We start from the raw sequence: 25,064 nt of genomic DNA on the forward strand, positions 1-25,064 counted from the left end.
AAGCAGCTGATGGCCTCTCCCGGCGGCGGGCGCGGCGAGGCCGGGGCGGGGGCCGGGCCGGGGCCGGCGCGGGGGCGGGCGGCGCGGGGGCGGCATGAGGGCCCACGGCCCGGGGGGCTGAGGCGCCCGCCGCCTGCCGCGGGGCCGCGCGTGTCCTCCATGGAGGCCGGAGGTGAGTGGGGCCCGGCGCGCCGGCTGCTGCCCGGAGGGGCCCGGCCGGCTCTCGCGGGGAGGGGGAGCCCGGCTGGGGCCCTCCACGCGGGCCGGCGGCGGGGTGCGCGCTCGGCGCCCAGCTTTGTTTCACTTTCGCTGTCAGTCGCCGCCACCGGCTCTCCGGCCGCGGACCTGACTGGGGGGCACCGGGCCTTTGCGTGGCGAGGGTCCCCACCTTCCGGAAAATAGTGGGGGGCGCCGGGGGCCCGGCACTTACACGCGCCCGGGTGGGACGCGGGGTGCGCCCCGCCCTCACAGGGTACTGGGGAGGGGGGTGCCAGCTGCCAGGTGACGCCCTCGCAGGTCTGGGTGGGAGTCGGCCGTGTCCCTTCCAGGCTGATCCGGGGTGGGGGCGGACGACCCCCTTGGCCACCCTCGCTCATCCCCTCAGTTTTGTGGCGGCAAAATGGGATCATAATAGCGCGGGTCTCCGCGGTGTGGGGCGCCTCCCCGACTTGCCTAGGGATGAGAATGGGGGCTGAGGTACCTCTGAAATATATTCGGAGCCTCTCCCCCTGGAGACGGATGCAGTGGCGTGGGGTGGGGCTTTGATGCTGCAGGCTGTTGACACGAAGGATAGGTAGGGCAAGTTTGGGGTACACGGAGAGGTGGGGCCCTGGGCTTTATCCTCCTTTGCAGCTGTCATCAGGAAAATGGAAATCAGAGCACCCTGGATCTACTTGGGGGGCCGCCCAAGCGAACATACCGGCTCTGTGGGGAGGTAGCCCCTCAACCCCACCAGTGTAGAAATTTGGGGTGGTGGGCTTGGCGCCCTCCTGGGATTCCCAACTCTTGACTGTACCCCCAACTCTTGACTGTACCCCCCTGCTCAAAGGCAGTTTGCCTTTGGGAAAAGCCTCTGAAGGGGTCAAGGCCTAGGGCTCAGAATTTGTTCTAGAACATTCACTTCCAGTGAAGTTCAAGCTTCATCCTGGCCTGGAGGATTCTGATGGCTGGTGTTTGTTTCCCAGGCTTGTTTGATCTAGCCGGAATTGCTGGTGGGTAGGTTCAAATCAGGGTATTCCCTCGGGTGGTGTAACTTTTTAATTTGGGAAACGACATTTCTTTGTTTGCTAGAGTCAGGCAGTTAGTAAAAGGTGTTGAGAGGCTCGCTCTTGCTTCCCATCTAGATAAGGGCTTTCTTTTCAGCGTGTCACCCATAGAACTCTTTTAAATGGCCCTTACTGTTTGACTTAACTTTTTTTTATAGCTTCCACGGTCCTTTCCATTCCTGCTTTATAGTAAAATCTGAAAGAGGTCCCGTGACCAGTCTCCTTTTTTAGCAGGAATATGTTTCCAGTTCTGGGAGTTATTCCTAATGATTGACGACAGTGTTCTGGGGTGTGGGCAGAGCTGTCTGAGGGTTGCCAAGCTACTGATTTTTAAAAAAAGAAAAGGCCATAGTTTTACATTCTTTTGAAACTGAATAAAGCCTATTGTAATGGTATTACAATGGACAATAGTAGATACCTTCAAAACAGTGATTAGAATGTATTTATTCAATCAACAAGTATTTATTGAGTGTCTACTATGTGCCAGGCACCCACTTGTCCAGTGCTGGCCAATAGAAATATAATTGTGAGCCATGACCATAATTTAATGTCCTATATCATATATTATCATATATATACACACACGTGTGTGTGGAGATGTAAAATAAATATATATATATATGGCCTATATAATATCCAAGTAGCTGTGTTGAGCACACAGATACAATTAATTTTGAAACTATCATTGTCAGTTCAACACAGGCTAATAATATAACATGTTGATCAAAAATTATTGAGATATTTTTTAGGGCCTCTGATGGTCCAGGGGTTAAAGTCTCAGCCAACCACTGTGGCAAGAGTTCGATCCCCGTCCAGGAAACTGACCCACATGGTGCAGCAGAACCTCTCCTGTCTTGCCCACTGCTCCCCTCAGCAGTGTCTTTTCAGTAGATCCACCTGTTCTGCTCCCCACTCTGTCTCTGGTGAATCCTCTCACCCCCTGTATCTCTGGCCTCCACCCCAATTCTTGTGTGCATAAATAAATAAAAATAAATCTTTTTAAAAAAATTAGAGATAGTTTAGATCCAATATTTTTGTGCTAAGTCTTCAGAGTCCAGTAGTTTATTTTTGACAGCCTACCTTAATTGGGACTTGCCATATTTGAAATGGTCAGTAGCCCCATGTGACTAGTGACTACTGTATTGGACAGCACAGCCCAAAGGCAGAAACGGGCAGCTTTGGGATGGGGGTGCGGAAGAGATAGACAATAATACATAAAAACAGGTACGCAGTCCAGAAAATCTGTGAATGCTGCTTATAAAGAAAATTAAATAAGTGAAAGGAAAATGACTGGGCCACTTTAGAGAATGAAGCCAGGAAGGTCTCTGAGAAGCTGACATCAGGCAGCCCTCAATGGTAAGATGGGGCAGCCTGGCCAACCTCGGGCTCTGGCCAGGCAGAGTTTTCCAGGCCAGTGGGACATTTAATGTGAAGATCCTGAGGCAGGACAAACCACTGACCTTCTTGCTGTTGGAGTCATAGCTTGCCTTTCTGGCCTGAGGTGATCTTCTTTCACAGAAGAGGCCATAATGTCTTTTCGCTCAGCCTGATTGTCCAAACATTTCCCAATGCTTGACTAGAAAACCCTGATCCATAAGACCTTTCACCAGGAAGAGCCACTGCAAGTAAAATCCCAGATGGAATTGGAGCCTCTTGGCGTGCTCGCTCGCTTTTTTTTTTTTTTTTAAAGTTTTGCACTAATTATGGCTTTCTTTTCCAGCAGCCAAGTTTAGTTTGGGCCCAGCTTCTCTTCAGAATTTCTTTAGTTCTAGAAATGACGAAACAGGAGTCTCTGGGCTCTTTCTTCTTTTATCTCCTGAATTCCTGAGTCTGAAATAGCGAGAGATTAAGTTCCCAAATTACATAGAGTGTGTATTCTGTGTATGGCTCATTTTTAAGTAGAATTTCATGTGAAATGTTTGGCATAAACATTTTAATAGTTTAAGGAGGTTCATTTCATTTTTATTTCAATAGGTACATGTTCAAACAGCAACTATTATACTGCCTGCTTTCGTCCAGGAACAGTGCTAGACACGATAAATATACACGGTCCCTACTCCCACGTATTTGAAGTCCTACTGGGGGTGGGGAATAATACTTTTTTTAAATCTTGCATTTCTAGTTTATTTTTTTAAGATTATTTTTATTTATTTACATATACAAGAACTGGGGTGTAGGGCAGAGGCGCGGGGGTGTGTATGTGTGAGGATTCGCCAGAGACAGAGTCGGGAGCAGAACAGGTGGATCTTCTGAAATACACTGCTGAGGGTAGCAGTGGGCGAGACAGGAGAGGTCTGCTGTGCTTTGTGGGCCAGCTCCCTGGCGAGGATTGAACCCATGCCGTGGTGACTGCTGATAGCTTGATAGTGCTGAGACTTTAGCCTCTGCACCATCAGGGAGGCTCGGATAATAATCTTTTTTTTTTTTTTTTTTTTTTTTTAAGATTGATTTATTTATTTACTTATACAAGCACTGGGTACAGTCAGAAGCACGGGAGGGTGAGAGAATTCACCAGAGCCAGAGCAGGGAGCAGAACAGGCAGAAGGACCGAAGTACACTGCTGAGGGGAGCAGCGGGCGGCAGGAGAGGTCTGCGTGCCATGTGGGACCCTCCTCTGGTGGCCGGGGAGCAGCCGGGGATCGAACTCGCACCACAGAGGCCTTGGGCAGCTTCGCAACCCAGCGCTCAACCGCTGCGCCACCGGGGAGGCCCATCGGATAATAATCTTAATGGTTATTGTGGTGTAAATTAAAAATAAGCTGTGAAGAAGAGCAGAGTCAGCGAAAGGCTTTCCCGGGTGTCCTTTGAGATGAGACCTGAATGAAAAGAAGGTGAATCCCAAATCTAAGAGAATAGGTGGTGCAAAGGCCCTGCGGTTGGAACTAACTTAGTGTACCGCCCAGGGGTATGGGGAGGCCAGTGTTTAGGAGAGGTACAAGCCCAGGTAGAAGACAGTGCAGAGGGGAGGTTATGCAGGACTATAAGGGCAGGATGAGGAGTTTGGATTTTTTCCAAGAGTAATTGAACTTGATTACTTCTAGAGGTAAGGAGAATGGATGGTGGGGCCGGAAGCTCAGAAAGCAGTTGGAAGGCTGCCTAGTGAGAGATGGTGATGCACAGATGACATGAGGTGATGTTGCAATAGGTGAGACAATGTTGTAATAGGTGAGATGATGCATAGATGGGAGGAGTAGCCTGGAGATGGAGCTAGGTAGGGTTAGGAAGTCTTTTGGAAACAGTCTTACTAGAAATTGCTGTTGGATTTGGTTTGAGTATGAAGAAAGACGTCAAGGAGAACACATTTTATATTGTTTAGAGCTTCCGTGGTGTTAAAAGGATGGATAAAGCGCAGGTTGTGAAGAAGGTGAACCAAGTGTGAATATTACGAAGATGGAATAAAATTTTCATCCAGTTGATGAAAATGCCCTCAAGATCAGCTAGTGTCATTTATAATTCTTGATCATGTCCAGGTTTCTCAGCACTGTTGACATTTTGGGCCAGAAAACCCTTCTTTGTCGGGACTCTCCTGTGCACTGTGGCATGATTAGTAGCACCCATGACCTCTGCCCATTGGATATCACCCCATTATGCCAACCAGAATGTCTCCAGATGTGCCACATGTCCCTGGAGGACAAAATTGCCCCCAATTGAGAGAGTCACCAGACAACACGAAGGAGGTCTTAACAGATTTGGGACGGTGCCGCCGTGAGAAGACATCTAGAAATAATGAGAATGAAGGCAACGTGGTGGGATTGCTGCAGAACAGGAGAGCCCTGTTTCAGATTTAAAATATAAAGGAACTGCTTCCTATGCGGATAACTCCAGAGGAGTATGCTCATATGGGCGAGCAAATGTGCAAGTGAAAGCATCACATGTGCAAACACATACAGATTCTGGAGGAATTTCCTGTGCCTCCACAAATGCCAGTTTATATTAAAACCGAGAGTTCTGCATTAAACCTCGGGAAATGAATGAAGGTTCTTTTTACCGAAAATTTCCTTAAATTTTTCTTTAAATAGCAAAGCCTCCAAAGGCTTGATGTGATTTATTAAAATTCTATCGAAAGACAAATTTCAGGGACATATTTATTTTATAATACAAGATATTTTCATACACACCAGAAAAATACATACTTACCATGTATGTACATGCATGTATGTGCATCTTAACCATCTCTTTGACTCCCAAGAGATCATGGATTGTTTTGCGACCATGTATCACTGAGAAAAAACACTGCCTGTTTAACTCTGAAAAGTCACTTGTAAGACACACCCCGTTTTTGGTGACGTCAAAATGTGAGAGACATATAAACGTGTTTCCTAAAATATATGAAATATGGACTCTTTAATATCTGGGAGCTGATATAAAAGGGTCAAAGTCTTGAAACTGCTAAAGTGGAACACAAACACCAGGAAGTGACCTCATTCAGGATGGAAGCCAGTTTTTGTATTAGTAAGTATCAATCATAATGGTCAAAAAGTCAGTTAGAAAGGCCTGAGCTTACCAGCTTCGCCTGCTGTTGAGAATCGTCCACTGGAGTAGGAGATTGTCCTAGGAGCTGTCCTTCGGGACGATGAAGCCCCAGCCCAGCACCCTCTCTTCACAAGGTGAATGCAGGCCCCGTGTCATGGTGTTGGAACAAGGGTGCTGAAATTCTGCTGGGGGGTGGGAAGTTGGTTGTTACTGGAAAGAAAGAAAGCAGAGTGGGGCTTAGCACCTCTGGGAATGTAAGATCGGGGTCTGCTTCTCAGCCACTCATCTGGGTGGGATTCTCTAAAACAGCAAATGAGACCAGGTGTGAAGGTGAAATAGCCACTCTTAGGGGCTGATAAGGAGACTCCTGTGGCTAGAGTGGGTGTGTGTGTGGGGGGATGGGTGGGCTGGGGTGGAGAGCCAGCTGCCTTTATTGGGTGGGCAGGTGGGATCTCTGGAATGCATTTGAAAGAAATGCCAGGATGTGATGAGAGTTTCCTGTAGCAGAGCCCCTGAGGACGGAAATGCAAATCTGGAGTGTCTGGTAAAAGATTGGACAAGCGGGGATGAAGGTTTAAACAGAGAGGAGCTGGGAGGCCCAATCAGGTGGTCTCTGGCCAAGGAGGCCAGGCCAGTGCTGAGCATCTGATCTAGTCTTGGTGGTGGGGAGAGTATCAGTGAGAGCGAGGGAGGTGCATTTCAGGTGTTCCCTCCTTCGCCTGATTCCTAGTAGTAGGTTCTACCTTCAGTTAGTGTGAGGCCTTGTGATCGGCATCATCCAGCATGATCCTTGCCTGGTCCTCCCCCCCTCTTTAGGCGTTCATAGGAAAATGAGGCTCCATTCACTAAGCCCTTCTGCACAAAGGTTACTCGGAGCCTTGTTAACAGTAGTGGGGTGTGCCAGGACTGAATAACCTGTCTGGAATGTGGCCTGTGGCTACTCTGCCTGCCCCAGGTCATTTACATGACAACTCTTCCAAGAATTTATAGTGTCACCCTGTGCCAGGGGAAGAGAGTGACTTGCCTGTCTGAGTCGGGAAGGTGTCGGGGAAGCCTGACTCCCCACTTTCCCCGGAGGTGAGGGTGTTTGAAGCATGCTGTCTCCTGTCCCAGAGGGACCTCTGCTGCTGGCTGAGCTCAAGCCCGGACGCCCCCACGAGTTTGATTGGAAGTCAAGCTGTGAAACCTGGAGTGTCGCCTTCTCTCCAGATGGCTCCTGGTTTGCTTGGTCTCAAGGACACTGCATTGTCAAGCTGATCCCCTGGCCGCTGGAGGAGCAGTTGTAAGTACTCTCACACCCAAAGGAACAGGGAGTCTTTGCCATGGGGAACAGGAGTGCTTTCCCAGATTGTTCTCTACCCCCTGGGGGCTCCCAGCCCAAGAACAGGAGAAGGAAATGGATGAACAGGTCAGGAATTGATCATTGGGATTTCCAGAGCCCCACATTCTGTGCCTGTGAAAATTAATTATATTGAGATTATGTTAGTCTCAAGGTTTTATTGAAATATCAATTACGTAACATACATGTTGCCCATTTAAAGTGTAGAGTTCATTGGCTTTTAGTGTATTCACAGGGTTTTATATCTAGCGCCACCATCAGTCTGAACATATTCAGAGACATTACCTCCAAAGGAAACCCCGCATCTCTTGGCCATCGTCCTCCAGTCCCCCTCTGTTCTCCAGCACAGAGCAGCCCCTAGTCTTTCTGTCTTTATACCTGCCTTTTTTGATTGGCTGCTTTCATTTAGTATTAATGTTTTCACATGTTGTTATCATGTGGTTGCTTGTATTTCATTTCCTTTTTTTGCCAAATAATATTCCATTGTATGGAGAGATTTTATTTTGTTCATACATGTACCAGTCGATGGACATGTGGGTGGTTTTTCCTTTTTGGCTATTATGAATAATGCTGTAATAAACATTTCCATACAGTTTTTTGTGTGGACATATGTTTTCTATGTTAAACCATTTGAGGAACTATCAGACTGTTTCCTAAGGTGACGGCACCATTTTAGGATTCTACCAGGGATGTGCGAGTTTTCTAAATTTTCCACACCCTCCCCAGCACTTGCTATTGTCTGTTTTTTGGTCACAGCACAGCAATCTTTGGGGTATGAAATGGCTTCTCATTGTGGTTTTAAGTTGCATTTCCCTGATGGCTACTGATGTTGAACATCTTTTCATGTTTTATTGGCCCTTAGTCTGTCTTCTATGGAGATATGGCTCCTAAGATCCTGTGCCCACTTTTCAGTTAGGCACTTTTTATTATTGACCCAGATCATAGCTTTTCTTTCTTTGGGCTGGCGGGGTCCCGTGCTGAACGCTGTGCGCTCCTAGTCAGATGGTCCAGACCCTGCATCTTTCCACTTGTCCCTTATGTATACATTTATTCAGTTAACATTTTGTGCGCGTTTTTTTGTTTCTTTGTTTTTTTTTGCCTGACACTGAGCTAGGCGCTGAGAATCTTGCTGTGGTTAGACACAGCCCCTACTCTGAAGGGTCTCATTTGTTTTCGTTTAGGCATTTCTTACAAATCACTTATTAGATTTAAATTTTTAATTAAATTTATTCTGTTGCCTTGGTAATAAGTAGTGGTGACAAAAATTTGCTGAGCGGGGTCCTTTACACACTGTTAGGGTTGAGAGGTGTAAATTTTCACTCTCTGGAAAGCTGTTCAGCAATATGCATTAAGAATATTGAAGACATTTATCTGGCTGTTGGTAATCTCAGAATGGGGCCATTATTTAGATTCATGGAGTTTCATCGTGAAATTAACTACATAGTAAAAAACAGAAATAGTGATGAGAGAGTGGTCAAGGAAATTGTAGCATTGCTGTGTGATGTTTTTGCTGCTATCAAAGAGTGTGTGTGTGTGTGTGTGTGTGTGTGTGTGTGTGTGTGTGTATTTTAACCATGATTTTAATTTCTTATGTGGTCAGTTGAATGACAATGCTATGGTCATTAATTGTTTCCCTATTCACTCTACATACATGGGTCTCAGCTCAACTTCATATCTAGACTTATGTCTGATGTAAGTTTATAGGCTGAAAAAGTTTTTTATTTTAATGCATAAAATGGAAATTCTGTTGTTTTCCTGAAAATCAGGTTTGTATTCAAATCTGTATATTACGGTAGGTAAATATATCCTTTCAGGATTAACTAAGGAGAATGGGAATTTGAGAATTAATCCTTTCTGTGTGTGTGTTGTTTAATGAGCTAAATATTATTGTTTAATATGTTAAATAAGAAGTTACTTGTTTTAGGGGAATGATCACATTTTGAGAAAAAACAACTTGAAGAAATATCTGTAGTATAAAGCTTACTGAGAAAACTAAGCAAGTAAGACCATGAATGCAATATGATACAGATTTATTTTTGGAAAACATGTATACATGCATAAACAAACATTTATAGTAAAATGTTTCCTTGGTTAAAGTGGTGTTAAGATTATGGGTCATTATTATTTTATTATGTGTCCATTTCCAAAATTTCCCCATTATTCTTACAAATTTAAATCATTGATATTTTGAAAGTCTTTTGAAAAGGGCGTCTGGGACATTTATATTCTTGGTAGGATTGTTAAACATTTATAAAAATCTTTTAGTACTTTTGATATTGAGAAAATGATGATATTAACCAAGTTATACTACTTTTAGAAATAAAGTGTTTTTAGAAACTTTAATTTCAGTCAAGCTCTCCCAGTGAATCTCCCTTGCTTTTAGCTGTCCCCTCTCACCTCCCATGTAACTAACCCCTTGATTTGCTGGTAAATTCCGGAAGACATGTTGAACACCTGGCTAGGATATCAAGACTCGAGTTCTAATTCCAGTTCTGCTTCTGATTTTATAACCCTAGGAAAGGAAACTTAACTCCTGAAATGGAGATTTAAATATCTCTTTCTAGTGAAATTGAATGTATATTACTAAAATAAATTAATATGTAAATGTGCCTTCTGTCCAATATAGAATTTAGGATTTTATCAAAAGATAAAACATCTAAATTTGGAGGTTCTGAGCTGACCTGCAGAGCTCCCTTACATCAGTTTTTTGTGTGCTTCTTCCCTGGATGGTGAGGTGAGGCAGCTCTGTGAGGTGTGTGGACAGGCCAGGCCCTGGCTGTGTGTGCATTCATTAGATCCCGTCAAAGGGACTTTTACCATCATATTCAGATTGTATTAGCAGAATAACACATTTTTAGACGACATTTGACCAGTTAGACCAAAAGTCAGCAACCTTTCTCTAAAGACCTAGATAGTAAATATTTTTTACTTTGTTGGCCATATGGTTTCTGTCAAAACTATCAACTCTCCTGTGAAACCATGAAAGCAGACCTAATACTTGAGCAAATGAGCATGGTGGTGACCCAATAAAAGTTTATTTACAAAAGCAGACAGCTGGCCTGGCCGTATTTTTGTCACCTTCTGTTTATACTAACAGAGTTTCAGAACCGAAGAAGCCTGCATTGCTCCTTGGGTTTTGTTAAAATTCTTTAATATATTTCAACAACTGACAAAAATGTGTTTTACTTATAACTCTTCAGTAATATGTAATACGTAAAAGAAGCCTGGCTGCATATGTGTTGAGTATTCAATTTCTCATGGAACTGAGCTCAAGCTTTCTCGTCTCCATTTCCTGCAGTTTGATGTACCCCAGAATGTGATCAGGGTCACACAAAAAAGTAGGACTTAATACTTGTACTGACAAAGTGTACCCCACTGAGAAAGCTTCAAAGTTTCACACTGAACCCCAGGGCTGTCTACTGTTGGATGCTTTTGACATACTGTCTCCTGGGTGCAGTGGCGGGCAGGGCCCAGTGTGTTACTTAGGGTGTCTGGGCCTGTTTCACACTAAGTAACATGGAAAAGGAGAGGGTTGGCTATGAGCGTTTTCAGGTCAGTGTACCCCTGAGTGGTCTGTTGACTATCCCATTGGTTGGTTGCTGTGCTGGCTGTCCCATCAGGGAAGTAAACGAAAATGCTTTGTTGATTGGCACATAGTTAGTGAGCAGAAATCAGCATGTATCATGTAAGCTGTTTTGGCAAGAAAGGGGCTTCTTTTCTAGCTGCTGGGGCTTCGAAGCTGGAGATAAGGAGGCTCATCAGGCAGGAGAGCAGCAGAGGGGTATTCAGGCTCTGAGGTGTGTCCTGATTCCCACCCTACAACTTGCTTGCTTTCTCATGGGAAAAACTTAAGTGCATCTTTCTGTCTATACATCAAAACCTGAGAGAACTTTCTGAGGCAGCATGTGGCTCCCTGGAGAATCTGTGATCTAGTTAGTTAACCTGTAAGGCAGGTCACCCCATTACAGAGCTATCAGAAATGGGGTAAGCCAAGACCATGGGAGCCTCTGTTACCTCACCTCTTAAAGAAAGAAGTCATATCAGAATTCACTAGCCACCTTGTTTCTAGGACTTCAAAGCCTTAGATACCCCAAGATGAAAATTGGTTGACATGGCACCAGTTTATACTGACTAAAAAAATCTGTCATTTCCCCCCAGCATCCCTAAAGCATTTGAAGCCAAAAGCCGAAGCAGCAAAAATGATTCAAAAGGGAGAGGCAGCCCAAAGGAGAAGACTCTGGACTGTGGTCAGATTGTCTGGGGGTTGGCCTTTAGCCCCTGGCCGTCTCCACCCAGCAGGAAGCTCTGGGCACGCCACCATCCCCAAGCACCAGACGCCTCTTGCCTGATCCTTGCTACAGGACTCAATGATGGGCAGATCAAAATTTGGGAGGTGCAAACAGGTAGGTCATTTCCAGCTGGTACAGGGTCCTGGGAGGTTTGTAGGCGCAGGCTCACCTGAGACATAGGGTTCGCTGGCTGAGGGGTTAACAGTGGCTGGAGACTAGGTGCCGCCTCTCCCACTGACGGAGTGCTTCTCCCCTGCCAGGACTCCTGCTTCTAAATCTTTCCGGCCACCAAGATGTCGTGAGAGATCTGAGCTTCACACCCAGTGGCAGCTTGATTTTGGTCTCTGCATCTCGGGATAAGACTCTTCGCATCTGGGACCTGAATAAACATGGTATGGGGGTGATGGGGCACCTTGGCCACTCCTTAAATAGGATATTTGCCTCTTAACTCCACTTTACCAATCCAGAACAGCGTTTTCCTGATCTTTTTTTCTGTTGTCTCTGAGGGAGCCTGTGTATATCTGAATGCATATGTATGTTTTGTAAAAAATATTAGAGATTTTGGCCCCTAAGAACCAATTTTTACTCCAATTGCTATCACCCCTACTGAAAATACATGATCTAGAATAGGTTTTTTTTTCGCTTACACAGCACTGATCGACATTGTAGGCTGGGTAAATCTTTGTTGCGGAATGTCCTCTGCTATGTACCCATTAGATGCCAGCAGTACCTTTGCCAGTTGTGACAACCAAAAATGTCTCCAAACATTGGCTAGCATCCACGTGAAGGCAAGGTCTGCCCAGGTTGAGAATCATTGGTACTTCCTGTTAGAACAAAGAGTCTCTTTCTAGAAGAATTGTCTTGAGCTGGAAGGTGTCATGAGTGGATATTTTCTTGAGCAGCCCAGGAAAGAGTTCCACACAACCTGGTATTGATCTTTAACCGGAGAGGGGATGTCACAAAAAGGAATTTATTGCTAAGCCATTTCTCTCCCACATGGGTGGGGACACAGGGCCGGGGTGGCAGGGGGCGGGGGAGGGGGAGGAAATGTGAACAGTCCTGACAAGGCACACTCACCCTGACACACTAAGGGCGCTGGTATCCTTGCCCGAGCCATGGGAGGGCACCTGCCTCCTGCCCTCTTAGAAATGAACCTGGGAACTTGACAGACAACGAAACTGCTGTCTGTAGTAGCCTCCTGTGAGGGCATCTAAGCCCCGGGAGAACTCTGGACGGTGCCTGTCCGTTACTGTGGGCCTCCGTTACGCACTCTGAGATGGGCCTGCTGACTGGGAAGATGTCTCAAGGGCAGTGCCATTCTTCATGCGTGTCAAGAGGCAACTTGTCACCATCTAAGGAAGTCCTGGAAGGAACTTTGAAAATCACTTGGTGGGAAGAAGGGGGAGGAGAATGAGCTGAGGAGGGCTGAGGATGGGTAAATGTACTAGGGCAATCGTTAGGGCTTTTTAAAAAGAGAAGGGGAATAAAGTGTTCCCGGGTACTGGGCCCTGCTCTGTGCACCTGCCTCAATTTATTGAACCCACACAGCTACCCTGAGAGGCAGGCACTGTTCTTATTTGACAGCTAAAGAAACCATGACTTACTTTAAAAAAAAGTTATTTATACCCACCCTTTATTTATACCCACAAATTCTTGAGAGAGAGAGAGAGAGTGTGTGTGCGTGTGTGCGTAACCACATACATTACTGAAAACTTTGTTCTTTTTGTGGTTCTCCCCAATCTCTCTCTTGTCCTGCAGTCCACTGCATTTCCCCACAGTCCCTCTGTAGCCTTGTAACCCATGCAAACAGTCTCCCATCTTTCTCTTTTTAAGAGCCAGATACTCAGGCTCTTAAATTTATGGGGTTTGGGTCATTGTTTCACAAACATCGGCTCATACCTTTCATATTTTTTCTGCATCTTGTTTTTTTCATTGGTACACTATGGAAAATCGAGAGCCTTAATTTCATCTGAATTAATAGACATGCTACCATTCATTACCAATCCCTTTGTGAGTGGGCACTTAGTTTTTTTCCTTGAACTGAAGAGATTATGTGAGTGAACCCAGGTTATATGCTGAGTAAGCAGTGGATCCAGGGTTCAAACCTGTTTGCACGTGGCCCTCATTATTCTGCACCTTTATTCTGCTCATCCTCACCCCCTGGTGCAGGTGGGAGGAAGGGGAGAATGTAAATGGAGATCCTTATAGCCGGGGGAGTCCATTGCAGAGTTTAAATGATGGAGAATTGAAGATAAACAATCCTGCAGATTTGGAAAGATGGTTAAAGTACTTGAGGTGGTTGGGGGCCCTGTAAAGAATGTTTTCTGCTAGCAAAGGGTCCCTGGTGACGTACACCCTTTATCCCACGTGTCTTATGGATTTTGGTGAAATCATAGGCACTGATTTTCCTGGGCATTAGAAGGTGGTACTAATAAATTTCATGTATTTAAATGACAAGTCCTGCAGTATTTCTTTCTTTGCATTGAAGAAAGGGGCCTTTGGGCTCAGCTGTAGAGAACTGGTTGGGTGCACCGGATAGGGGGGTGGTCTGACTAGTTCTTCAGTCTTGCTTTGTGGGTTTGAGAGTGGCTCATCATTTCCTTTTTCTGCCAGGTAAACAGATTCAGGTGTTGTCAGGCCACCTGCAGTGGGTTTACTGCTGTTCCATCTCCCCGGACTGCAGCATGCTGTGTTCTGCAGCTGGAGAGAAGTCAGTAAGTGTCCAACACTAGGGGCCATCTCGATTGCTTTAGTGCAGCAACATGTGGGGGAGGGGGTCTGACGTTGGCACTGTGTGTGAGAGGGTAAATAAACCAATCAGCGGATGCCCCAGCAGAAGCCACGTTGGCCCATAGGCTCCTCTGGAGGAACCTTCCTTTTGATTTGCACTTTGATGTGAACTGAGAGAGAGGAGGTATTTGGAAGTAGATCGAGTCCATCATCAGAGAGCTGTTTGCTCTTACAAAATGATAAAGGGGTGCTTTTAAGATTTCTTTTCCTCTTGGAGTCTCAGATTTTCAAAGTTGCAACCTACATGTGGGTCCGCATTCCCTTCGAACCATCTAATTTGAATCTACCTAATTAGCATTTCCATTTCAAACCGTAAGATGTACAACCACTGTTGAACTTTGTCCTGAAATTCTGTCTGTTATTTTTTTAAGTATGAGAAGCTCAAGAACTATTTGGGAGCAGTTTGTTTGAATTGCGTATTTGCATGGAGCTGTTTGTTTACTCTCAAATTAGACCCAGTGCCTCTTTCTCAGGAAAGAGAGAGTTCACTATTTGGTACAGCCCAGGTGGTTAATCATTTATTTGAGGTTTGGAACTATGTGAAAATGCAAATTTTCTTAAAGCAAATAAAATACAATCCTACTTTTCATGATTTTCAAGAAGGTTTAAAGTGATGAGCTGGGTCAGACACAGGGCAGATTTCCTTGATCCTGAAATACACGAGGTGGTGTGAGATGGTGGCTGCTTGCCACCCTGGACTTCCTGTCTGACCCTTATTTTTGATTTTAAGGAAAGGACAAGGTAGCCCTTGGCTTAGTTGTTCTTTCGCATGTATGGCTGTTCGCAGACAGGCCTCGGGGCCCAACTCAAGCCGTCACTGATATGCCTCAGTCTTCCTGAGACTGGCTTGGTGTATTGTCTCTTAAAGTCAGCTCCTTGAACAAGTCCACAGGAATTTAGACCTGTTACTTTATATAAACCTGTGTGATACATTCCAGAAGAGCTCTGGAGTCTGGGCTTTACCTGGCAGCAGGACCTGGCAACACCCTCTGCACCTTTCTGCCACTGTTGGAGTTCTGAGCGCTTAGCTTCCCCTCCTAACCAGACGCCCCTTGCTCTCCCCAGGTCTTTCTGTGGAGCATGCGGTCTTACACATTAATCCGGAAGCTAGAGGGCCACCAAAGCAGCGTTGTCTCTTGTGACTTCTCCCCCGACTCAGCCTTGCTTGTCACGGCTTCTTATGATACCAACGTGATCATGTGGGACCCCTACACTGGCGAGAGGCTGAGGTCACTCCAGTAAGGACTGAACCCGTTTCCCTGGGGGGTTGCTGATGAGAAACCTGCCTTGGCTTGGACACATCCCTCCGAGGGGCTGGGCAGGACGGGACAACCTGGGTCCCCACACAGTGGGTTCGAGGCTTATTTGAAGGCTCTGGAGCGAGGCCGTGTTTCATTGTCTCTTAAGTTCTCAAATTGGACCCAGTGCCCTTGGTTGTCCTGACAGAGGAGGCGGCCTGTACTTCTTTGGATTAAGCAATGTGAAATCTCAAGTGACTCTTTCTTTCCATTTACTAATAACTGTAGTAACAAGTTCAGAACGATCCTCTCATCGAAACTGTTATTTCCAAAATGAATTTTCATGTTCTCACAGACTTGGTCTACTTTTTCCCTTCATCTTTGTTGTTTTCTGAAGCAAATGATAGGTAGTCCTATAATTATCGCAAGCTTAGCCTAAAAAAGACTTTCAGTTTGTACTGTGGCATTAAAGTGAGGGCTGACCTACTTTGCATAAGAAAATTAGTACAGGGAGTGCTGGGAACCCTTCAGCCCTCCAGCAAGTCACTTGGAGCCTTATGAAATGCACCTTTTCCAGTCTGCAGATCCCAAGGTGTTCTGTAAGGGGGCAAGATTTGTCTTGAATGTGTTCAGAGCCACAGTAGTTGAGCCTCTTGCCAAGAGGTGAAGAGGAAGATGAGGAGTGGAGGGTGGCCATCATCTTAGGCCTACTGTCCTGTTTCTTTCCTCCTCAGCCACACCCAGCTCAATCCCCCCATGGATGACAGTGACGTCCACATCAGCTCCCTGAGATCTGTGTGCTTCTCTCCCGAAGGCTTGTACCTCGCCACAGTGGCGGATGACAGGTAACCGAAAGAAATCTGTGCAGCCTCGGAATACCAGCTTGCAAGTTACTGTAGCATTACCCTTAGGGCTGGCCCCAGGTCTGCTCCCGCACAAATGTACCTTTCTTTCTCATCCAGACTCCTCAGGATCTGGGCCCTGGAACTGAAAACTCCAATTGCATTTGCTCCTATGACCAATGGTCTTTGCTGCACATTTTTTCCACATGGTGGAGTTATTGCCACAGGGTATGTATCTGTTTGCTGAACAGATGGGTAGCAGTTTCTGCTGAGTATACCATGTAGCTTTTTAAAGGGAAAAAAAAGCATCTAGAATGTTCTGGCCTATGAGGAAATACAAGATTACATAAAAAGCCATAGGGTGAAATGACCGCCTCACAGGGAATGCCTGTAATTCAGTAGGTGGCACGCCTCTCTCATAGCTGGACTATGTATGCTTGAGAAAGGGTGGTCCTGAGAGAGAGCACTTTAGCATCAAAGATGTCTTGAGTTTTTATAATCCTCTTAACACCTTAATTGTTCAGCACCGCAGCCATCCATTTCCAGTCAGGGCTGTGTTCCGCTCTCCAGTCTCCTGGCTGCGCAAGTCAGCAGAAGCTTTAACGCCCATCGCAGTGAAAGCACACAGTTCCTCGGTCTGTTAACGCATCGGTTTCCTTCCTTTCAGGACGAGGGATGGCCACGTCCAGTTCTGGACAGCTCCTAGGGTCCTCTCATCACTGAAGCACTTATGCCGGAAAGCCCTTCGAAGCTTCCTAACAACCTACCAAGTGCTAGCACTGCCAATCCCCAAGAAAATGAAAGAGTTCCTCACATACAGGACTTTTTAAGCAACGTGACATAGTCTTGTTTTTGTGTTTGGTTTTTTGTGTTTTTTTTTTTCTGGTAGCAGGATTAATCTTTGTGACACAGAGTGTCTGGAATAGTGGGCCACACATCTGGTGGGGTTGAAGCATTTCTCTTTGGGATTGTGAATAGAATGTAGCAAAACCAGATTCCAGTGGACTAGTCATGGATCTTTTTCTCCATGTGTGAAAGTCGGAGGAGGGGATCCCAGCTCCACAGCAACAGAGCTTGACTTTCAATCTTCAGTCCACTTATAAACAGCAATGTTGAACTCTTTTAATTGTTTTGATTCAACATGCAGTTACTTAGGTTGTTTTGCTAAGAGTAACTAGGCCTCTGAGCCTCTGAGGTGGGAGAGAAATTTCAGCTCCACTGGCAGGTCTGGCTCCCACCTCGTACTTACCATTGCGGTTGCGGGTACAGTGGTGGCTCAGAGTTCCCTCCCTCTGGCTCTGCTCTGACCAGCAGGACAAGTTTCCATGGAGCAGTCTGTGTGAGTGTTAACTTAGCCTAACTGAATTACAGGTGACTCAGAGGCTGTGCTCCTAACTGACAGACACTATACTTTGCTTTTCTTTCCTCCCTAAACAGTGGTGTGCATGTGCAGGAGATGACAAATGTTGTGTCGGGCTACACAAGGATGTATTCCTAAACTGCATGACTGTTCACATGGCTGAGTTGTCAGTTGTTTGCCATTCATTAGCATATTTATTTGTATTTTCTCAACAGATGTTAAGGTACAACTGTGTTTTTCTTGATGGTCTCTAAAAACCATAGTACTTCAGTTGAACAGTTGTGAAGATGTCTCTTAATTGCGTAAAGAATTGGTGTTGTCGTTCCTTCAGCTGATAGTCTCATGTATGACACCCGACTTTGTCACTTCACCTCATCAAACTGACCAGCCAGTTTCAACTCTACCCCTAGACGAACATAGCTCCTTGAAAGTGCTGTTCTCCTTCAAGGCACACAGATGCCTCATTCACACACAATCTGCCTTTGGAAAATTTAATATATTTTAAATTATTTTAAAAGAAATGCAACGTCGTATCCTTTGGCTTCCTGACGGGTGCTTGGTAGAGGCCAGCAGGTCCTTATGAAACATGTCTCTGGACACATTTGTTGCTGAGGAAAAACATTCCAAGATGAGAAGCTTTCATTGAAGGAACAGTCTAAAGTTTTAGCTGTTTTCATTAAGGAAAAAAAAAAAAATCACTTTTTAAAACAAACGAGTACAATAGGGTAGCTGGGAATGGACTGGGCAGATTTTAAATGTGATTATTTTGCAGTACCCCAGACAGCATAGTCTGAGAGGCTGGGGGTGGCTTCCATGAGGCCCCTTTCAGCCAGTGACTTCAAACTTAGCTGATGACCTTGGAAGCAAGTTGTCTGTGAATGATGGAAACAACCGGCTTCTTCCTTTTGATAATACAAGAATTTGATAGCTTTCTAAAGAACAGCCTCCAGAGAAAGTTTATTCTGTGATAGCAGAGACAGAGGAGGCTTTCATATAAATGCGCACCGAATAAGTCAGCATCTCATCACTGGTTAAGAAGAGTCACTTGTAACACAACCAAAAAACAGGCTGCTTTATTTTTATTATGAAGAACACTATAATAAATGCAATGTAATTGCTAGAAAATAAACTGCTACATTTGTACACAGGTCATAAGCCTTTAGCAGTTGTAGGTTCCGAATGGGGCTTCTTACGAAGCCTCATCCTGGGTTAAGCAAGTGAGGTTTGCACAACCTCTGACCTCAATGGCATAATTCACAGTGAAAGTTTTCTCTACTGTCCACACAACTAGGAACCTGCTAGTAATGCTCTTCAAGAGGAAAAATAAAACACCAATTTTTAAAGTCAAGAGAACTGAGTCTATTTTATGAGGGTAAAGTCATTTTGGGCAGAAATCCAGTCATACTTACAAAGTAGATAACAGACGGCCACAGATTAGTTTGGGAGATATTCTGTTTACCTTGAGTTGGAAGAAGTTGGACCAGATAAGATCTGAAAGCTTTAGGTGCCAGGCCAGAATGGAATAGGCCAATTTCCTGTCATCCAAGCAAGTGAAGAGTAAAAATCCTTAAGGTTGAAAAGGGTTTTGTGGTTTTTTCTTTTTCTCCAATAAAGGACAAATGGGCAGTGCAATATGATAGTCATACACTAAAGCTGATGTACATCCTCTGTTTTTTAAATGCCTGCCCCCCCCCACGTCTGGGACAGCTTCCCAAGACTTGAGGTGACAATGGCATCACCTCCCCGGGCGTGGGCAGCAGTTCATCCCATCACTGAGGTCCCCGCTGTCCTGACATTGCTGAGACAGGCCTCCACGTTAGGCCTCAGTAACAATCAGGTCTCTGGTGACTTGAAAAGCCGCAATGAGGGAACTCAGCTGAATCTTCTCATTGGTGCCAACAGAAAGCCTGTACCTAAGAAATATAAAAAATAAAATAGACAACATCACAGCAGCTACCTTTTGACAAAAGAACAACAGAGATCAAAGACAAAGTTTTCTGAAGACAGGAAGTCACAAAAGTTTATCCTAAACAGGAGTCTTGTCTGTGTGCCCAAAATTTGATTCAAACTGGTGAAGAAAAATTACATTGAGAAAACTGTTAGCAGCAGTGTTCTGAACTTTGTTCTAGCTGCACAGATAGGCAGAATTCAGGACTGTGTCTTCATTTGAGAGGAACTGTAAAATTTTTTTCTCTCTCAGTGGGAAGCTTGGTTGAGGGATCTGTGGTCATGCAGGACACTGACATTTCATCTTGCCACTTTGCAAGTGTCCGGCCAGTGAAAGCAAAATCGCTTACTGATAAGAAGTGACCTAATCTGTGCATAGAGAACCAATGATGGCAAATTAGAGATGGCCTATGGTGACATGTTTTGAACCCGGTGCTTTTGTTCTACTTAAATGATAGCAGCCACCTTCACTGGGGACTAAAAACTATATTTACTGACCGCGGCAAACTTGAAAATTGAGTTTATGTTTACTCTTTCCCCCCAATATGCTTTAATATGCCAAATTCCTTCCTAACAGCTGGAGAGCTGGTTGTCCCCACACCTCAAGGTGGAAGCAGAGCCCTTTATCGCCAGTACACATCTGAGGTGTGGTTTATCCATACAGCCTTTAAATAAGGGAGCCACTCACACCCCTCCCCAGGCTCCACAGCAAAAACTAGATGATATCGCATATGAGTAACTTAAAAAGGCTGAAACCAAGAAAGTAGACACAAAATAGGGGAAAAAAGAACAGGATGAGAGTGGAAATACTCACTCAATGTCTGCCATCTTGGTCAACAAATGTATTCGAACTGAAGATGGAAAGTCAACTGGGAAAAAAACAAGATCAAATGGGTGAGGTCTGTCACTCCCTACCATGAAAGAAACAGAGATCACAGAAAACAAGTACGAGGCCGCAGGGCACTAGATACCACCTCTCTAAAGTAAAACCAGTGCAGGTTTTTGGTTTTTATTCACTATGTTTTGCAATTCTTCGTAGTGCAACCAAAAGGGAAAGCAATGAGATTTCCAAAGCTTCGGTCAAGCCCGGGAGCGGCGCCCACACTACTCTGAGCAGTAAGGGCAGCTCTAATTAACCTCAGGGCCAAGTTCTCAGCTGCCGTCCCAGTTTTCATGACAGCTGATTGTAAAAATCCAACTCACGCTCTGCTTCCACCATCAAAGGGCAGGACTGGGTTTGGGCTGACCATGTTCGTGGACATAGGTTAACCCGCCAGCCCACTGGGAGGAGGCACAGGGCCACCGGCACAGCCGACCCTGGGGCCCTGTCCGCTGCTGGCCTCAGTGGAGGGAAGAGCATCTCCACAGGACTGTGCAGCAGATCGCCTGGGGGATCCAAGAAGACACCGATGCGGTTCTCCCCCCGGGGCTCAGTGAATTGTTTAGGAGATTCCTGTGTGCGGCTGCGGGCGAGACCAGCTCTGTGCAGGAGACACACACAGTATGGTGCTTGAGGCGGTCACCCAAGATGGCTGTGCTCTGTGTGAAGCCAGGTCCTACTCCTTTCCTTTTGGGGAAAATACTGCCAGAAATGAGAATTAAAACATACTAATTGCTATAAAGTAGAAACCCTCGGAGGAAATAAAGTCAGCCTCCATGAGTTTCCACTCACTCCCCAGCAGTTCTAGAGGTCAAAAAGGCGTTTTGGAACAAAGTTTTAAATAGCAAGACAAAACTAAAAATGAGTCAGGTTTGTATTTCCTGTTCTTTGCCTTAAAAATGAAGTCTCGTGTTGCCTCTGACCAGCCTCACCCGCAAAGCCGGCCTCCTATATGGCTTCTAAAACAGCGAATAGCCCAAGTTACCTCTGTGCACAAATAGGTGTATCTCTGTCAGGATATCATGTAGCGCCAACCCCTTCAGAGTCTTGAGCTCCATAATATCTAGACAGAAGCAGTTAAGGCAAAGGGAACAAGCCCAGAACAAAGGTGCCGCAGAGGATTCTGAATCCCTGCCCTGACTGTAAAGTTGGGCTTTTACTGCTATCTAACTATTGCTCTTTCAATGTGAAGCTGCCCATATTGGGCCCCAATTCTTCTGTTGTATAGTCAACAGGGCATCTGAAAGATAAGTGGTATCTCTGTACTCCCCAAATGCATTCATTTCACTACCCTGGCCTTTCACTTCACAGAAAAACAAAAGCAGCACTGACCACTTGAAAATAACGCAGCTTCCATGCCCGGGGCTGACTGCTCTTCTGCCACCTTGAAATGAAGTGGCTTCAAGCCATGTCCAGATCCCAGTGCGTCATGGAGAACTTTGGGGCATTAAAGACAAGTGCCCACTGGGCCTCCCTGATGGTGCAGCGGTTGAGCGCTGGGTTGTGAAGCTGCCCGTGGCCTCTGCCGTGCCGGTTCGATCCCCGGCTGCTCCCCGGCCACCGGAGGAGGGTCCCGCATGGCGCGCAGACCTCTCCTGCCACCCGCTGCTCCCCTCAGCAGTGTGCTTCGGTCCTTCTGCCTGCTCTGCTCCCTGCTCTGGCTCTGGTGAATTCTCTCACCCTCCCGCACTTCTGACTGTACCCAGTGCATGTACAAACAAAAACAAACAAACAAATTTAAAAAAAAAAAAAAAAGTGCCCACTGCACCCACAGACGCCCTGCCCCCACGACAAGATGACCAGTCCCATGCAGCCTGTTGTCTCTGGCCAGCAGTGTGGGTGCTGGCTGCAGCCTGAGCTTCCAGGGCCAAGTTCAGGCCTCAGGCACTTCATGTGCCGAAAAAGGATACTCCTGTAGGCTGTGGTGAAGTCTTGATTCAACATCCAGTCCAGAATGTTGGCGATGTCAGACTTGAGCGGGTGCCCTGTGCAGGTGTAGACAGTCTCCTCTGTCACCTTCCCAAAGGCCATATTGGTGCTCTGCAGATGGGGAGAACCACGGTGGCTATGACGGGGCCAAGCTGCAGGCAGACCAGGGGAACGTTGCCACGGCAGCTACACAAGTGGGCCCAGGATGGCTCGAACCCTGTCCCTTTCACTCCTGTAGGAGCTGGCCTCCTTAGATGCCGCTACTTGTTAGCTGTGACAGCTGCAGAGTTCGTCCCTATCTTTCCCTCTTTCACCACAAATTATTCTTTGGATTAATCACAACACACAAGTAGGGGGAGTCTGGCACAGGGAGCCTAGTTCTAAATTTCTCAATTTACAGACTGGCCATGCTGTTGCTTGTATCGTTCTTGAAAACTTAACCCAAAGCAATGACCTGAGATGGGCTGCGCGTGGTACTATACCTGCAGGATATTCAGGGCCCTCCGCATGTCTCCACTGGAAAGCGTTACAAGTGCCTTCATCCCGTCTTCACTTATATCAACTCTGCAAGGAAACAGGCAGAAGGGATTGGCAGGCCCCCTGAGAGCACCAGCACTCACTCCGGGAACCTGAGGGCCCGGAATGATTGAGACTTTAAAACAATGAAAGAAAAAAGGGGAGGAGGGAGTTAACAATCCTCTCCTGATCTAAATGATCTAGAATTCACTCTGGTTTTTAGGGAGGGGGTTTGACATGAGTAGTCACAGCCTGCTCACCATCTAGAAAGGCCCATATTTAGGACTAAAGCATGTAAACAACTGGCTCTAAAGTATGTTCCCCGGCATGCTCCATGATCTCCGGCAAAGCACCTCTCTTCAAATCTGCAGCAGCTTGGGCTGGCTACTTGTCTGGCATCGGCTTATATAGAATAACATGTCTCAGAACTTTCCCTTCTAGTCAAAAAAGGCTGGAGGCATCTTAGCAGAAGGGACTTGGCAGCATGGCGGTTCCAGTGACAAAAGAAGAGTAGGAGGAAACTGGGACATTTCCAGGGGAGGAGGATGGAATCAAGAAAAAAATCAAGAGAGCCGAATGGCTTTCAGGGAGAATGTCTGTGAGGCACCAGAGAAAGTGACAGCAGATCACAGGCCCGGTTGCCTACCTGGTGCCAGGCACCCCGCTAAGTCCTTACAAGCGCCGCGGTCTTCACGGGAAGCCCGTCAGTCACCCTGGATCCTGCTTCCACAGCACCGCACCCCAGGCCCGCCCCCCCCCCGCTCTCCAGTGCACTCACTTCTCTTCGTGTACGACATGTTCCAGGCGGGGAACCATGAGCTCAGGAGTCAGGGGGCCGAAACGGAACCTTGTGCACCGGGACTGCAAGGCGGGGATGATCTTGGACAGGTAGTTACAGATGAGGCAAAATCTGGTATTTTCAGTAAATTTCTCAATCACTGGCAAGGAAAAGGAAAACCACCAGCTCTCAAAGTCCACTCCAACGCTGCAAAGGACCCAGAGCCCCTGCACTCTGCTGTGGGCACATGGAAGATGCAGGAAACAAGGCAACTCGAACTGAAAAATGCAGACAAGTGGGGGTGCAGCCGCAACAAGTGTGTCCCGGGGGGTCAGGGCTGGAGGCTGGCCACTCTCCTCCCCTAAAATGATGAATATGTCACCTCCACGAGATCCTCCAAATTCCACTGCTTCCTTTTTTGTGAGTCGCCCTGATCTAGCACTCTTGCCATCCAGCCCATTAGGGCAGGGGAGCCCAGATCCCCAAGCTTCTGCATAGACTTGCTTGGCAGCTTGGTGATGCCCCACCTTCTACCGAGCAGGGAGGGGAATGGCTTTTTGCAGGCTTCCCTGTGGACTTGTCTACAAGCCTGAGAGCACTCGAGGCAGCAATAACCCAAATTCAGAGATGCTTATGACACTGGTTTCATTGTGTGGGTACCCGGTGTTCTTGCAAGGGGACCTGCCCAGACTCATAGGAGCGCCACAGAACACGATGCCGGAGACAGGCTGCCAAGGCTTCTAGGGCCAGAAGACACTAACTGTCCTCCACTTCTTATATATGGGCTCCTTCCCTCCTGGCTGATTACCTCAGACTCTTTTTTTTTTTTTTTCTTTTTTTTTTTAAGATTTATTTATCAAGCACTGGGGTACAGGCCAGAGGCGCTGGAGGTGAGAGAATTCACCGGAGACAGAGCAGGGAACAGAACAGGCAGAAGGACTGAAGTACACTGCTGAGGGGAGCAGCGGACGAGGCAGGGCAGGTCTGCTGCGCCATGTGGGAATCTCCCTGGCCAGCCAGGAGTCGAACCGGCACTGCAGAGGCTACAGCCAGCCTCACAGCGCTGCGCTCAACCCGGGGAAGTCCAACCTCAGAATCTTAATGAAAATGATTATGAACGTCCTTTCAAAGAAATCAAGAGCACCAGGCCCCTAAGAGAGACAAATCATAGGACACTCTCCCTTCTCTGCCCAATCATTCACTTGGCAAGTGAATTCATTATATTCATTATATTCGCTACTTCATTACGTCACGCAAGGTCAGCTTTCTGAGTGCAACTCAGCTTCTGGCTTTATTTCCCTGGCCATTTGGCATCTACGCAGAAAGGTACCCAGCAGTTCAGGAAAGAAGGGCTCCCCGTGACCTCTCATCAAACAGTACAAATTCCAATCCCAGAAACCGAACCCGGTGGAAAAGAA

General features: G+C 46.4%; 2 protein-coding genes across 3 annotated transcripts in view; one reads left to right on the top strand and one right to left on the bottom strand.

The window, feature by feature from the left end:
• On the top strand, nt 1–20,892 carry WSB2 (WD repeat and SOCS box containing 2). Of its 2 annotated transcripts, none has more exons than XM_037511089.2 (9): nt 1–172; nt 6,852–7,020; nt 11,236–11,480; nt 11,627–11,758; nt 13,980–14,080; nt 15,222–15,394; nt 16,129–16,239; nt 16,357–16,464; nt 16,904–20,892. In XM_037511089.2, exons 1-9 carry the CDS (start codon nt 10–12, stop codon nt 17,064–17,066), a joined length of 1,365 nt encoding a protein of 454 aa, XP_037366986.1. In that variant the 5' UTR covers nt 1–9; the 3' UTR covers nt 17,067–20,892. The 2 variants fall into 2 exon arrangements, with proteins under 2 accessions (XP_037366986.1, XP_037366985.1); XM_037511088.2 differs by lacking the exon at nt 1–172 and adding an exon at nt 3,871–5,872.
• Nucleotides 14,847–25,064, bottom strand: part of RFC5 (replication factor C subunit 5) — a 14,520-nt gene continuing 4,302 nt past the window's right edge. The window contains exons 6-11 of the mRNA XM_037511090.2: nt 23,647–23,806; nt 22,835–22,916; nt 22,334–22,463; nt 21,409–21,486; nt 20,358–20,412; nt 14,847–19,509 (exon numbers count right to left, since the gene is read on the bottom strand). Coding sequence (XP_037366987.1) covers nt 19,413–19,509; nt 20,358–20,412; nt 21,409–21,486; nt 22,334–22,463; nt 22,835–22,916; nt 23,647–23,806 — 602 coding nt within the window. The 3' untranslated portion in view covers nt 14,847–19,412. The remainder of the gene's footprint in view (nt 19,510–20,357; nt 20,413–21,408; nt 21,487–22,333; nt 22,464–22,834; nt 22,917–23,646; nt 23,807–25,064) is intronic.

This window comes from Talpa occidentalis, unplaced genomic scaffold, assembly GCF_014898055.3.
Source record: "Talpa occidentalis isolate TD23 unplaced genomic scaffold, MPIMG_talOcc4v2.1 talOcc4.14, whole genome shotgun sequence".
In the NCBI taxonomy this organism is placed as follows: Eukaryota; Metazoa; Chordata; class Mammalia; order Eulipotyphla; family Talpidae; genus Talpa; species Talpa occidentalis.

Bases quoted from the DNA above. Each gene is read 5' to 3' on its own strand.
- WSB2 (XM_037511089.2), top strand. From the start codon at position 10: ATGGCCTCTCCCGGCGGCGGGCGCGGCGAGGCCGGGGCGGGGGCCGGG. The intron at 7,021-11,235 runs GTAAGTACTCTC...ATTTCCCCCCAG, and splicing joins TGGCCGCTGGAGGAGCAGTT to CATCCCTAAAGCATTTGAAG. The intron at 11,481-11,626 runs GTAGGTCATTTC...CTCCCCTGCCAG, and splicing joins AATTTGGGAGGTGCAAACAG to GACTCCTGCTTCTAAATCTT.